This window comes from Furipterus horrens, unplaced genomic scaffold (genome assembly GCF_987537825.1).
Source record: "Furipterus horrens unplaced genomic scaffold, mFurHor1.1.pri manual_scaffold_2, whole genome shotgun sequence".
NCBI lineage: Eukaryota > Metazoa > Chordata > Mammalia > Chiroptera > Furipteridae > Furipterus > Furipterus horrens.
In genome coordinates, this window is record NW_028327172.1 from 177,237,085 (window position 1) to 177,252,190 (window position 15,106).

Here is a 15,106-nt window from a genome sequence, read left to right on the forward strand (position 1 = left end):
GCTCTACCTAATACAGAAACAAACACAAGGAGACTGCCCAAATGAGGAGACCAAGAAATGGCCCAAATGAAAGAACAGATCAAAACTCTAGAAAAAGGAATAAACAAAAGGGAAATAATCAATCTGTCAAATGCAGAGTTCAAAGGATGTTCAAGGAACTTAGTGAGGACCTCAAAAGCATAAAAAACATCCAGTCAGAAGTAAAGGATACACTAATTGAAATAAAGAACAATTTACAGGGAAACAATAGTAGAGTGGATGAAGCTGAGTATCAAGTCAATGCTTTGGAACATAAGGAAGCAAAAAACAACCAATCAGAGCAACAAGAAGAAAAAAGGTTCCAAACAAGGAGATAAGTGTAAACAGTATCTGGGACAACTTCAAGCATTCCATACTTTACATCATAAGGGTGCCAGAAGGAGAAGAGAAAGAGCAAGATATCTGAAATCTATTTGAAAAAACAATGAAACATAACTTCACTAATTTGTTGAAGGAAGTAAACATGCAAGTCCAGAAAGCACAGTCTCAAACAAGATGGATGCAAAGAGGCCCACTCCAAAACACATCATAATTAAAATGTGAAAGGTTAAAGATAAAGAGAGGATCTTAAAAGAAGCAAGAGAAAAGAAGTTAGTTACCTACAGGGGTGTTCCCATAAGGCTGTCAGCTGAGTTCTCAAAAGAAACTTTGCAGGATAAAAGAAACTGGCAAGAGATATTCAAAGTCATGAAAAACAAGAACCTACAGCCAAGATTGATCTACCCAGCAAAAATATTATTTCTAATTGAAGGTCAGATAAAGAGCTTCCCAGATAAGAAAAAACTAAAGGAGTTCATCATCACCAGACAATTATTATATGAAATGTTAAAGGGACTTTTTTAAGAAAAAGAAGATCAAAGTATTAACAACGAAATGGGAAAAAATACAAATCTATCAACAATTGAACATGAAAAATAAACTAAGCAAACAAGAAGAATAGAGGCAGAATCAAGGATAGAGTGAGCATTTTGATGGTTGCCAGTTGGGAGGAGGGTGTGGGGCAATGGGTGAAGAGGTGTGGGGGTTAAGAAGTATTAACGGGTAGTTATGGAATAGCCATGGGGATGTAAAGTACTGTATAGAAAATGGAGAAGCCAAAGAACTTATATACATGACCAATGGACATGAACAATGGTGTGGGGATTTCCTGAAAGAGTGGGGTTGCTATGTGGAGGGGGGCAAATGGGAAACAATTGGGACAACTGTAATAGTAAAATTAATAAAATATAATAAAAAAAAAACAAGTAGTACCTTACAATACTCTTGAGTATGTTGATAACAATGCAAAAAAAGAATCCCATTTTTAAAAGATTACAAAATTCTATTTCATTTTAGGATGTTGGCATGTTTAACAACTAGTTTTCTCAGACTTTTGATATACTTTTTCTTACTTTTTTATTAAATAGTAAATTCTGGATATGCCAGAATCCATCAATCTGATAACTGAGACAACTAATATGAGGTCATTTCATAAACTTTACAAAGGCTCATGTGACACTGTCTACTTTTCATACTTTTCTTCATAGTTTCTAAAAGAAAAAAATATCTCTCAAGTATTTATTACTCCAAAAGTTGACTTTTAGCATTTATCAATAGATGCTAAAAATGTTTCAGGGTTGTTCCGCCTTCTAGCTATTAGTGTAGAATTTTATTTGTACTTGAATATATGGACATACTTTTGCAAGCATTTTTTTAATGGCTTTTTCTTTGTACAAAGTATTACATATCAAACCTTTTGGACCTTTAGGTAGACACTCTTCCAGATATAATTCAACAGGATGTATTGAGTGCCTATTACATATTAGTCTTTGTTAGGCTCTGGAGAAATCACTATGAGGAACACATGGAAACTACTCTCCAGAGAGTAAGAATGTAGTATTTTAATTCTGGAGGATAGAATATCTGCTACAAAACCATTTTAGATTAATAATAATGTTTATTATATAAAATTTTATTATTTAAATTTTATTTTATTTACTCGCTACACATCAAAAGATGTTTACTGTAGGTATAGCAAGTGACTCAACTTTAAGGAGCAACTTTAAGGAGCAATCGATAATCACTCCTTATTGGAGGCTTGTAGTTAAATAAGGAGTTAAAGAAGATACATGTTGATAATTAAATTATCTTCCTTTTCAGAACTTCTATAGCATTTGTGTTACGTGCCATTCATTTTACAATTATTTGTATAGTATTTTTTGCAATTACTTTACTTATTTCACTGGGAAATTAGATACTTAATATCATAATTGAATACTTCAAATACATTTATTTTTCTGTAATAGAGTCTAAAAATACTAGAATGCAGGAATTATGATATGTTAACTATATTTACATTTTATAGAATAAAATTATCAACAATTTTTATTTGGTGGATGCCTGCTAAGAATATTGGCTTTCATGAGTCACCATTTCTAAAGAAAGTCTATTTTATTCACATATGTTAGGAAAGAAAATTACCTGAAAATAATTACCTTGAACATGTACTTAAAAAAAATATTATAGGTCCTGGCTGCTGTGGCTCAGTGGATTGAACATCGGCCTGCGAGCCAAGTGTCGCTGGTTCGATTCCCAGTCAGGGCACATGATTAGGTTGCATGTCAGGTCCCCAATTGGGGGCGCAAATGAGAGGCAACCACACAGTGATGTTTCTCTCCCTCTCTTTCTCCTTTCCCATCTCTCTAAAAATAAATAAATAAATAAACAGACAAATAAATAAATAAATTATTTTTAAAAATAAAAAGAATATTATAATTGGCTACTCGACTTATAATAATGATATATTGACATGCTCTGCTGTTGACCTAGACTTTAAATAATAGTCTTTCTTATACATGTTCCAGGTGTAGATGATATTGGGCTCTGAAGGCTGGTCTGAAAGGATTGAAAGTGTAGATCAGTGCCAGAAGATGGTCAGAGTGTCTATCAGTTTTGGGTAGAAAGAATTAAGGTGACAAAAGTAGAAAGGGAAGTGTTTTGGATGTCTAACACTTATCCAGGGCCAAGATTTGGTCCAAGATCGAAGAAGTTGTAAAAAACAAAGCATGGAATGGAATGTTATTATTAGTTTTGATGACTTAAAATCTTGGAGGTGAACTAATGCCACCCTGAATATATCAAAATGTTTTTTTTTATAACTTATTTATTTATTTGTTTGTTTATTTTATTTTTAGAGAGAGAGGAAAGGAGAAAGAGAGGGAGAGAAACATCACTGCGTGTTTGCCTTTCACTCGGGCCCCCAACTGGGAACCTGACATGCAACCTAGTAATGTGCCCTGACTGGGAGTCAAACCAGTGACACTTGGCTCACAGGCCAACACTCAAAATGGTTTTAATTAAACTGTAAGCATGCTAGGGTATCCTGTTGAGGGTTTCTTGAGAACATGAGTAAAATTTATTTTACTCTCTGAATTTCTTATTTTAATTGATTCAATTATCAGCACAAATAAATATTTATTGATTATTTAGATATAACAATCAAATCCTGTCCATATTCCTATTATTGTAATTGTATTTTTAAAATATAAAATATTTCATCTAAATCCATGTTTTTTAAAGAAAAAATAATGTAAACAAATCTAATATTACTGCAGAATTAAAGTTCTAAATGTATGCCTTGATATTTTTCAGAAAGCAGTCTAACTTACAAAACATACTTTCTGATCATATTCTGTTTTAAATAATGGTGTCTAAAATTATATTCAGAATAGTGATATTACACTTAACTTCACTGAGGTCATATTCACATCATTTTGGACTTCAACCTATGACTATGCGAAAAAAGTCCTATCTAAGGTCATGATACTGTTTGTTCTAGAGAACAGCCACATCTGAGTTATAAACATATCGAATCTCATAGACTTAGTACCTCTCATTTAATTAAAGTGTTTGAAATCAAGGATTAAGTTCCATTTTATCGCACAAACCTAAGATCCCTAGATGACTACAGTGCAAACAATTAGACTCCTTCTTTTTTATGATGACAAGGAAATAATCAGTGGCTTAGTGATTTTTTCTTGAATTTCCATTCGTAGAGTAAATATTTTCTCCTAAAGATGTCTTCAATTACACACCTTTGAGACGAGATATTAGATGGATATCTCAGCCAAGTTTGGGTGAATTGTTTAAGCCATGCATTGATCACTGACTATTAAGCAGCTCTTATTTGAATACATTTGATTACGTTAACCACAAGCTACATTTTCTGTGTATTCTATCAGCAGTTGCAGCCTCCAGTGATCAAAGCCAGATTCCTATCATCGCCGTGTCAGTGACAGTTGGAGTCATTTTGTTGGCAGTGGTCATGGGCTTCCTCCTCAGTGGAAGGTAAGAGAGGAAGCTGTGATTCTCAACTTTTGCAACTGATCTCTTTCCTATCTTAATCTGACCGTTTGTCTGTTAATTACGCACATCCCAAAACAAATCAAGCAACCAGTACACATATCTGTAAATAGCCTTAATGTATGATGTATTTCTTAAGTCTGGCCCTAACGCTGTTATTACTGCTAACTTTTAAGCACACAATTTCCCTTCACCAAGTATGCTTTCTTCACAGGAATAGTACTAAATTGTCATTGCTTATTCTGTCCTTAATAGAACTATAGCTTTGCATTATAAAGTTGTTTTTTTACCCGACATTTGTTTCCTCTCAAAAGTATTTATGGTTGCCTGCTTCAGTTTTAGCATGGGAAAGACTATGTTTGTAGGTTTAGAGAAATGGGAATGATAATTCTAATTAGTCAGCATTCTATCCTCATAGGGCAATGGATACAAAGCAGACACTGGCAAACAAGCAGTTTGAGAAATATCCAGTCCTTTGTAATGAATGATTTTATTTTCAGCTCTGAGTGCTGTTGACCTGAATACATTAATCATAGTATTATATACAGATTTAAAGTAAATTTTATTGAATGTTTTATCAATAAATAATTAATATGTGTGTAACATATTTACATTTTTCATTAAAAAAAAATAAAACTAGTAGAGCCCCAATAAGAACTTTGGTAGAATGTATATTTTGATATAGAGTTGAGCATAATCAACTTTCTGAAAATGAATAAATGAACAAACATAAATATCATTGTACTCTATTTTTACCACAAACATAGTTTTATTTTTACTCTAGGCCATCATTAAAAGTGATGTTGAGTAATAACAGCTATCCATTTAAAAATGTTTTGGTGTTAGACTATTATAAAAAACCTTGATGAAAGCCTTTATGGAAATATTTAAACCTGCACAAATATGTGAAATGTACTGTAAGGTCTTCAAAAAAAGTGAGGAAATCAATGCTCATATTGATTTTGTTACCATTCTATTCATTTAGTTTTGACTCTTCAGTATCTATTAGGTCATAAATATACTAAATTAGAATCTTTTCAATATACTGCATATTATATTCTGAAAATATTTATGACTATATCCATAAATTACAGTAGTAACAATTTGCTTCCATAAAACATTGCTGCTTCCTTGAGCATTCTTTCTCTTTGTATTTGAAAATTCCCTTTCTTCTAGTTCTTGTCATTTGGGAGGGTTCAGGGTTTTCTTAAGAATATATATAGGAATCAGCCCTGGCTGGTTTGGCTCAGTGGATTGAGCATCAGCCTGCGAGCTAAGTGTCGCTGGTTCGATCTTCCAGTCAGGGCACAGCAGAGAAGGAAAATTCTGACTCCAAAAAACCTCCGCTGCCTTGCGGCATACCTCTTCAGGGGAAAGGCTAAGGGAGTAAACCCTGACAGAAAATCCGGAGCCGGAGTCCCTAAGGCGGTTTGACATTGTAGTCAACACCGGCAACTCCTGCGGCGCACCTGAAGCCAAGCTGTATTGACTCCGTCTTTCCCTTGGACCCTTCAGCTGCGAAGAGAGGTGGGGTCTGCTGCATGGGCAACAGCAGACCCTCCATATCACCCTGCCCAGGCTCTGTAGCTTCAGCTTCACTGGGGAGGACACTCCAGCATCATCACAAGATGTCGATTTAACACGGGAGGAGACAGATACCGTGTCACTCCCGAGTTGGACTGCACAGCCATTCTTGGCGGTGCAGATAGACTCTTAAGAAGCTACACCATCGTCACTCGAGACGGACGGCTGCCGACGATATGTAGGAATCCTTTGCTTACTTTTAATGCTAAAGTAGCAGAAATTTTTAGAAATTCCCTGGGAAGCTGTTTGTGTTCTGTTGAGTATAACTAGGCTCTTCCAAACAGAAAGCTGGGTATCTAAAGCCTCACTGATCTCTCTAAAGTCACCTGGAGAGAATTCACTACCTTTGCCCCAGCTTTATGGAAGACACGCTAATTCCACCAGTCTTATTATAAAAACTTTGCTCAGATGCTGATCAAATAAAATAAATAAGTTGTGTGATGTGTAACTAAGAAAACTATGATGGTCATAATATGTATTTTCTACCCCAAAAGGGTAGATAACTATGGTACATTTGCAGAGGTGGTTTGTAATACAGTTTCTTTACTCTGACTGAAATATGAGTTGTTTCTTCCTTTCCAATAAATCCAGAAACATTACTTATATTTAGGGAATTGGGATCATAAAAAAGGGATTTTATTTGTTAGGCCCATACTTAGGAGAAATAAATAAGCATGGGGGAATCAGCCAAGTTCTTGAATCCAATCAGTTTTTGTGTTTGTAAGTTTATTAAAAGACAAATCAGGTTTATGAAGTGTTTTATTCTAGACTTAGCACACTATATTTATTTAACCTAGGCATTGTTAATGTGAATATACTGATGATGTGAAGCTATGGATTCTTCTTGTCTGTATGTGAATAAGTCCCTGTTCTCAGAAAATTTTCTTCCCAAATATATACATAAAATTGACATAAAACAATTCATTTTGTTACATCTGTAACATGAGGCAGTTTTTTTCATTTTTTTATTATTGATTATGCTGTTACAGTTGTTCCAATTTCCTTCCCCCCTGCTTCTCCCTCCCTCCAGTTGTCTCCCCCCTTAGTCCATGCCCATTGGTCCTGCATATAGTTCTTCTCAACATCTTCCTGTCCACTCCACTCCCTCCCACTATGCTTCCCAATTCCTGCACCATCTCCCTCCCTCTCTCCCATCCCCCTCCCCACTGACCCCCCCCCAATATGCTCCCCTTACCTATAATTCTTTTTCCCTTCTCGTTGCCTACTTAATTTGCCCTTGCCTCAGTTCCCTAGCTTCTGCTGTTGGTTGTTGTGATACAGTTTTCATCTTAATGTTCATTGTCCTGATCCTCCTTCTTCTAAACAAGTCCCTTTAACATCTCATATAACAGTGGTTTGGACCTAACAAACTCCTTCAGTCTTACTTTGTCCTGGAAACACTTTCTCTGCCCTTCTATCCTGAATGAGAGCTTCGCTGGATAGAGTAATCGTGGTCGTAGGTTTTTGATTTTTATTACTTTGAATATTTCCTGCCAGTCCCTTCTTGCCTGTAAAGTCTCCTTTGAGAAATCCGCTGATAGTCTAATTGGGACCCCTTTGTACATGAGTCTTCTCTTCTCTCTTGCTGCTTTTAAGATTCTCTCTTTATCTTTATTTTTTGACATTTTGATGATAATGTGTCTTGGTGTGGTCCTCCCTGGGTCCAGTCTATCTGGAACTCTCTGTGCTTCTTGGACCTGTAAGTTCACCTCCTTCCCCAAGTTAGGGAAGTTCTGCTTCATTATTTTTTCACATAATTTTTCTATTTCTAATTCTTCTTCTTTACCCTCTGACAATCCAATAACCCGAATGTTCGTTCTCTTATAGCTGTTCCAGAGGTTTCTGAGCCTCTCATCATATTCCTCACTCTTCGTTTCCTCTTTCTGCACTGGTTGACTGTTCGTTCCTTCCTTATGTTTCGATTTGTTGATTTGATCCATGGCTTTCCCTTCCTCATCACTTGTCTTGTATATAGTTTTGTTCATTTCAGCAGGGCTAGCCTCTATTCCTTCCCAGTCTTGATTCAGCCCCGCTGGTAGGTCTGTAAGCTGTCTTATAACTATGGCTCAAAACTGGGCTTCTGAAAGATTTGCTATTTGTTCCTCAGTCAAGGCTTTTATTTGTTTTTTTTTTTTTTTTTTTTTTTTTTTTTTTTTTTTTGTTAGCTGTGTGGTTGGTATTTCAGTCATTAATTCTGCCATTCTGACCATTTTGTTTATCTTTCCCTCTTGGGCGGGGTGCTGTCACAACTCCTACACTGTATTGGGCGGAGCCCCATGTGCTCGTCACAACCTGGCGACCTTTCTCACCACCCTGTGGTGCTTTGCGTGGGGGCGGGGGTCTAAGATGGATTCCCGCTGTTACTTTCCTTTGGGGAACAGGGCCTCCTCCCAACAGGGTCTGCCCTCTCTGGTGCTGGAATTGCCAGCCAAAGGATTTGGTCTGCAGCCGAGGCCGGCCCCCAGGCGCCTCTCTCCTCCCTGCAAACACAGGCGTCTGCTCACCAGGTCCTGCCATTTGCTGCTGCGGCTGCTGCCTCCAGCACAGTTCGATCTTTCTCAGCCGCGGGCTCACACTTCCTACACATCTGGATGAGAACCACTTGTTTATGACTTCATACATGGGACTTCCATGTAGCTTTGTTTTCAGGAACTTCTTATTATTTTTAGTTTTGCATTAGCTGTAATCCTTAGTTGTAGAGGGAGACAGAGCATGTTGGTCTATATCACATGAGGCAGTTTCTGAGAGAAGGTTCAATCTACTTGGATTTGGTAATCAAAGGATAATATAGCTTAGTACACATACATACAAACAAATTCTATATGTACCCAAATTTCTCGTACAAGAATAACTAGAATTTAGTATAATTACTCAGTTATACTGGAATCACATCTACACTCAAGACACAAATCTAAATTTTCAACATTACTAAATTCAAGTTTTGGTAAAATACAAATTTAAATGCATTGTCTTATAGAAGTGTATTACTTTTAAAAATAACAACACTTTATTAATTTGTTCATTGTTGATTCATATTAAATTATTCTTAATTTCAGTTTATGATGCTGAAACTAGGAATTTGCAGTTTGAAAGAAAACAATATGAGATGTAATTCTTTTTTACCAAAAGTTTTATTAATTTTGTTTAATGCACCACTTTAATTTCAAGGTGCATTTTTACATGACAGAAACATTTTTGGCTATTGTATTTTATTTTTTATAGACAATTTTGTTTGTATTATATAAGTCTACTTATTCAAAAGCTAAATGAAATGATTCTTGAAGAACTTTCCCCTTTTCAGTCAAGCTAATTAACTATGAAATTTTTTCCTGGACCAGGAAAAATGTACCTATTTTGTAATATCCTGAATTAACTCAGTAAACATTTGTCAAATAAAATAAAAAACTAAATGAAGAAGTGTTTACAAAACCTAACACAAATTTGGGAAATTATATTTGAGTACTAACAAATTGCTGGAAAAAAGCCTGTTCTAAGAATGGTCTAAGGACAATGAATTTCATGTTTCTCCCTCCACTCTGTGCTAAAATCTGATTGATAAACATGCACAAAAATATAACATTTGGACATCCCTCTCACTTAGAATTTACTCTTTTATCACTTTTAATCTTTTGAATATTTTATAAACCAGATATTTACTTCTAGGTAAAATGGCTTTTAATTGCAAATAATTTGAGTCTTCAGTGATGCTATAAATGAATCAATTTTGATATATTGCAAAAATATGAATATAATATTTATATAATATTCATTGACAGTTTATATTCCTATTTGACCCCAGAAGAAAATATATCTTGAAGACCCATGTTCACTGACAATATGTATTTTTATTAAGACCAAATTAAATAATAAGGATTATGACACATTGACTAATATGGGAATAATCTATTTCAAAGGAAAAATACAAACTTTTTATTCTAAGATATATTGAAAAATTTAAAAATAAGTAAAATAAAAGACTTTATAATCTTTTTAGGCTAAAATATCGTGCAGAAACATTTTGGAGTCTTTCTGCCGAGATGTGGTTTTAAATAATATAGACAACTCCCCTTCTTGGAAAGGAAAAGGTCTTAACTAAAATAATGGCAAAGAATTTAACATCTTAGGATTCTATCAGTTTTAAAATTTGTGTGATCTTTCTGTTTGAAGATGCTAAATATTCCGTACAGCAGCAATTTTCAACTGATATGCAACAAGAATTTTAAAAACATGCAATACCTGACTTTTTAGTCAGGATAACTGACTTCTTTTCCCTTAGATTGTCAAATAAAAGAGTGACAAGAGCCAACACAACAGTAAACGTTCAGTGTGAATAAATCAAAATTATTTCTATGTTTTGTCAGGTCAGCAAAATATATGTATATATTTGGTCTGCCACAAAAATTTAGTAATTAGTTAATATGTGTCAAAAGATGAAAAGGTTGAAAATCATTGCGTAGAGTATTATCCACAGGGTATAGATTCTCCTTTGTATTTTCTTTCTCTTTAATTTAGATGGTGTTTTCATGGAACAAGAGAACAATGGATATGTCCTCAGCAAGCTATGAGCTAATTATTTGGGGATTAATGTAAATTAAACTTCTTGTATGCATAGCATGTTGTAATTGTTTTTTAATCATTCTCTTTCACTAGTAATGACATTGAACATTGATAACTTTCTTATTATAGGCTAATTCTGTGGCTTTCCTCTATTATACTATTTTATATACTATTTTATAGATACAAATTATTTCATCAATCAATCTTTTACCAAAGATTGACATTTTTACAGTCTTCCAGTTACTATGTTCTTCCCCACTTTTCTTCCTTTCTTGCAAAATGATCATGGTATTATTTAGTTGACATTTTTTTCCTCTACGTCCCCATTTCACACATGGGGCTTCATTTTGAAAATTGATTACTAGACACTTCTTATCAGAAATAAAGCTTTAGTTAACAAGATTTAGTTGTGTAGAAAAAGCACAAAGGGAATTCTTTCTGTAGACAGAAACTTCATTATTTGAACTTGGCTTACCATAGATATCCTGGAGTTAAAGAATACATTTTTAATACCATGTGTCTGATCCCTCATTTATTACATGTTCATGAATTTAATTAAATATTAAGAAAATAGAGCTTTGCTTTTCTATTTCAATTAATTCCACATGTACACTCAATGGACACACACACTACACATACATGCATGTCACACACATTTACATACTTTTGCATATAAACACAAGAAAGGTGAAGATGTTTGCCAATTTTAAAATTAGAAAATGAAACCAAAAATTTATAGCTTCTAAAAAGATGGGAAGGATTCCCTGAAGCTGTTTGCCCTTGGATATGATTTTAAGGCCATGTACGTGTGACTTTAATATTGTGATGTTTCTGAGATGATAAATTTGTTTTTAGCAAAGGCTTAATGCCTGTAAAAACAGATTAACCATTTTCTAGGCAAAATATGTTCCCTTGTTTATCCCAGTCATGTTAAAATCCTGTGGCTTGACGTAAAACTACCAAATTCTATTTTTCTTTGAAATGTTTCATAGTATTCGGAAGCAAAAATTGTTCACAGGTCAATGGATAATGTACATAGAGGCTGACCTATCAAACTTAAGATACTGAGGCCATATAAGAACTTTAGAGAAAATATTGATTTATATAAAATGCTGTTTTAGGTTTTTTATTACTTGAAAATAGCCTTTTGTAATGTTTTCTTGTTTCTTTAAATGCAAGATGTTGTGAATTATATAGTCTTCACAATCATCCCTTATAAGCATTAAGCATCTACTTACTGCTCATCAAACACCAAGATAGGTCCTGGTCATGTGAAGTCAGAAGGCAGTATCCTTTTCTTAAACTGTTTCCACTTTAATTTTATAGTCTGACAAATGGACAGAATTTTGTAAACAGAAATTATCAAAGCTATGGATGAAAAGAAGAGTTTACATTAGAATCACTTTCTCCATTATAACAATTTTCTCACTAAAAAGATAGTCTAAATAGTTAATTCAAGTTCTGTTCTTAAGTAAGGAAAAACAATGACTTGATGAAAATCCACTGGACTTAAGAATGTTTCTTTAGGTTCACTTGGAGCCAAATAAAATAATTATGCAGGTGTTTTGAGTGCAAGTATTTAATTCATACAAGTGCCTGAGTTCTGCCTACATCTGATATCAAAGCATAATAGCTTCTTAAGTGAAAACTTTTTAAAGAGAGCCATTTTGCTTAATAGGAGTAACACAATAATAATATTGATAATAATAAGTATAATATTCTTCTAGCATGAATTACATACTACATACTATACAGCACTGTTCCAGGGGGTTGAATGTAATCTCACACACTATGTCTAAGTATCAGTTCTGTCTCCAATTTATACTTTATAAAATTATATTTTAAAAATTATTTATTTTTTTGTTTATTTATTTTTAGAGAGAAGGGAAAGGAGAAAGAGAGGGAGAGAAACATTAAAATTATATTCTTGATGTTTCTTGGACACTATATAATAGTCCATGTTTAAGGCTTTCGCACTGGCTTTTCTTGCTGCCTAAAACTTCCTTGCCACAGACAACCGCATGGCTTCCTCTTTCTTTCAAGTTTTTGCTCAATCTCAGCCTCTCCATCGATCTTACTAAAATGATGACGCAGGAGTCCTTCTGTTGCACATCAGACCTCCTTCACCTGAATTTGTCTCTTCATAATATTAATTGCCATTATATACTCTACATTTTTCTTCTGTTGATCTTTTTCTGTCAACTCTACTAGACTATAAGATCCAAGATGGCAGGTATTTTTATCTGTGGGCTTTTTTCCCTTCTAGGAAAATGTCTAGTACATCAATTATTGTACGTAGTTAGTCAGTGAGGGCCAGGGGCTTGAAACTACTTCTGATTTTAGGGCCCTTCTCTTCACCAAGTAATTCCCAATCACTGGCTTATAATTATTCATCTCCATGACTTGGGTAAAATTTTGAACTCTTGTGTGGAAATTCACTGATTCTCTGCAGCTAAAAATAATGTTATTAACACTAAAAACTTCCCCAACTGATCAGCAATGTGAATAAAATGTGTCTTAGAAATTAAAGTCAATGACAATTGATACTAAAATAAGTAAGAAATACATTGGATTTTAGTTTCCTTCACATAAAAATTGAATCTGGTAAATCATATTTATTCTAAAATTCACAGACATCAAATGTTGCCAACTCCATGATCAGTCCCAATTTTATGAATGCTAGTTGATTTTACTCTTGCTTTCCCTCAACCTTTTTCTCCCAATTGAAGTAATTTTAGCTCATTATTTTATTATATATGTCTCCCCTGATAGACATATGTTCATCTTGAACACAAATTATAGGATAGGTTTTCAGTAAATATCCAATGACTGTATTAATGGAATAGTGAAGATAAAATACAAGACTCTTGAAAATATGCTTCAAACTACTTTTCCAGGTTTATCACTATATATTTTTTTAGGTAGACTCCTTTAGTTGCATATGACAGATGCCAAAGTGGCTTAATCCAAAACAAGATTATAGATTATAAAGATGAAAACTTCCAGCTATTTTTAAAGTGGCCAAAGGATGGGCATTTATAGATCCAGTTGGTAACATAGTGTCTGCTATGCAATTGGAGACAAAGGATTCAAGAATGCTCTGGCTTAAATATGGTACTTAAAGTCAGTAATCAAAATGAGACTATTTGGGTGGAACCTGGGGCACTCTGATCCTGAGATATAATGTGAGGGAGAGAGATCCAGCCAAAGGAGATTGAGAATAAATGATCCAGGAGATAAAGAAGAGCAGACAATTATTGGATCACCGAATGGGGGATGGTCACTCTATAGAATCCAACTCCTACTGTCCATAATCCTCAGAGCTCACATGGCACAGGCTCTGACAGAAACCTCATGCGCAGCTCCATAGAGCACACCAATCCACAGCATGGGGGTCTTAACTAAGTAGAGGATGGAAAAATTACACTGCATGGCCCAACATAGTAGGAGCTCACACTTGACCCTGAAGGTAGGCTATGTCTCATATGATGCACATGAACTGAGAATAAGGAAAGAGGGTCTCACTCTTTGCCTTTTTCTTTCAACTTTCAATATTAGATCTTACCCACATCAACTATTCCTTCTATCATAAAACCTTCCTCAAAGTATTATCCCCTGTGACTGAAGTCTCAGAAAAACATATCAGTATTTGTCATGGAATTTAACACTTTCAACTACGAAGTTAAATAGTACAATGAATGAGTATTTTCTCTTTTCTGCCCCCAGCAAGAATTTAGAGGATAAAGACTGCCATAGTTCTACCAAATAGCCTAATTGAATGAATATTCCATAAATTACTGAATTATAGATGAACTGCATCAACCTCTGTTTCACATGTTTTGTCATATTTTTCCCTAATAATGTTGATATTTTGGAAAAGGAAAAATATTAGTAAAGTCTGATATAAGCCTAATAGTATACCTAGCCTGTGAATATGTTTTCTTCTTGAAAAATGAAAATAAATGCAATGATTTGCAAGACATATTACATAGGAGTTAAGAAATCTGCACTAGCTTATATTCTTTATTTGTCATGTAGATATTCTAATGCTATGTGATAATGCACCTGGTGATCCCAAATAGTATTAGTTTTTATAAATAACAATGTATGTAAACATATTTGTATTTCTCTCTTAATTGTCTTCCAGTTAAGGACATCATGGATATGTTGATATATTTGGCATCTCTAATATAACTAGGATTATTTTGTTTTAGAACTTGATAAGTTTTGATAAGAAAAGGTACTATATGAACATATTTTAATCTCATACTATTTTATTTTTAAATACCTATAGAAAAATATTTGTAATCACACATGCAATCATCGATTTTAGAAAAGAGCTTATCAGAAGCAAATCTCAGTGGTTTATGAATTAGAAAGAGATGTGACTTTATAAGAATGCAATATATCTAGCATGTGTATTGATTTACTGTCTGAGAGTTGTTATTCCTTCTATTTTCTCATGATTGCATGTTTTTTCTTCAAAGGCCCTGAATCAAAGATAATTAGTGAGCAGTTCATAATTTATTAATTACTGACAAATGGGGATCAGGGCAGAGAAGTGCCAGAAAGACTAGGAGTATTG

At 34.2% G+C, this 15,106-nt stretch overlaps 1 protein-coding gene across 4 annotated transcripts in view; it reads left to right on the forward strand.

Moving 5' to 3' along the window:
• The window catches only part of EPHA5 (EPH receptor A5), a 340,616-nt gene that overhangs the window by 253,671 nt on the left and 71,839 nt on the right, over positions 1-15,106 (forward strand). For all 4 annotated transcript variants that reach the window (XM_090266816.1, XM_090266817.1, XM_090266818.1 and 1 more), the window contains one exon: positions 4,260-4,365. In XM_090266816.1, the coding sequence (XP_090122942.1) occupies positions 4,260-4,365 (106 nt within the window). The remainder of the gene's footprint in view (positions 1-4,259; positions 4,366-15,106) is intronic.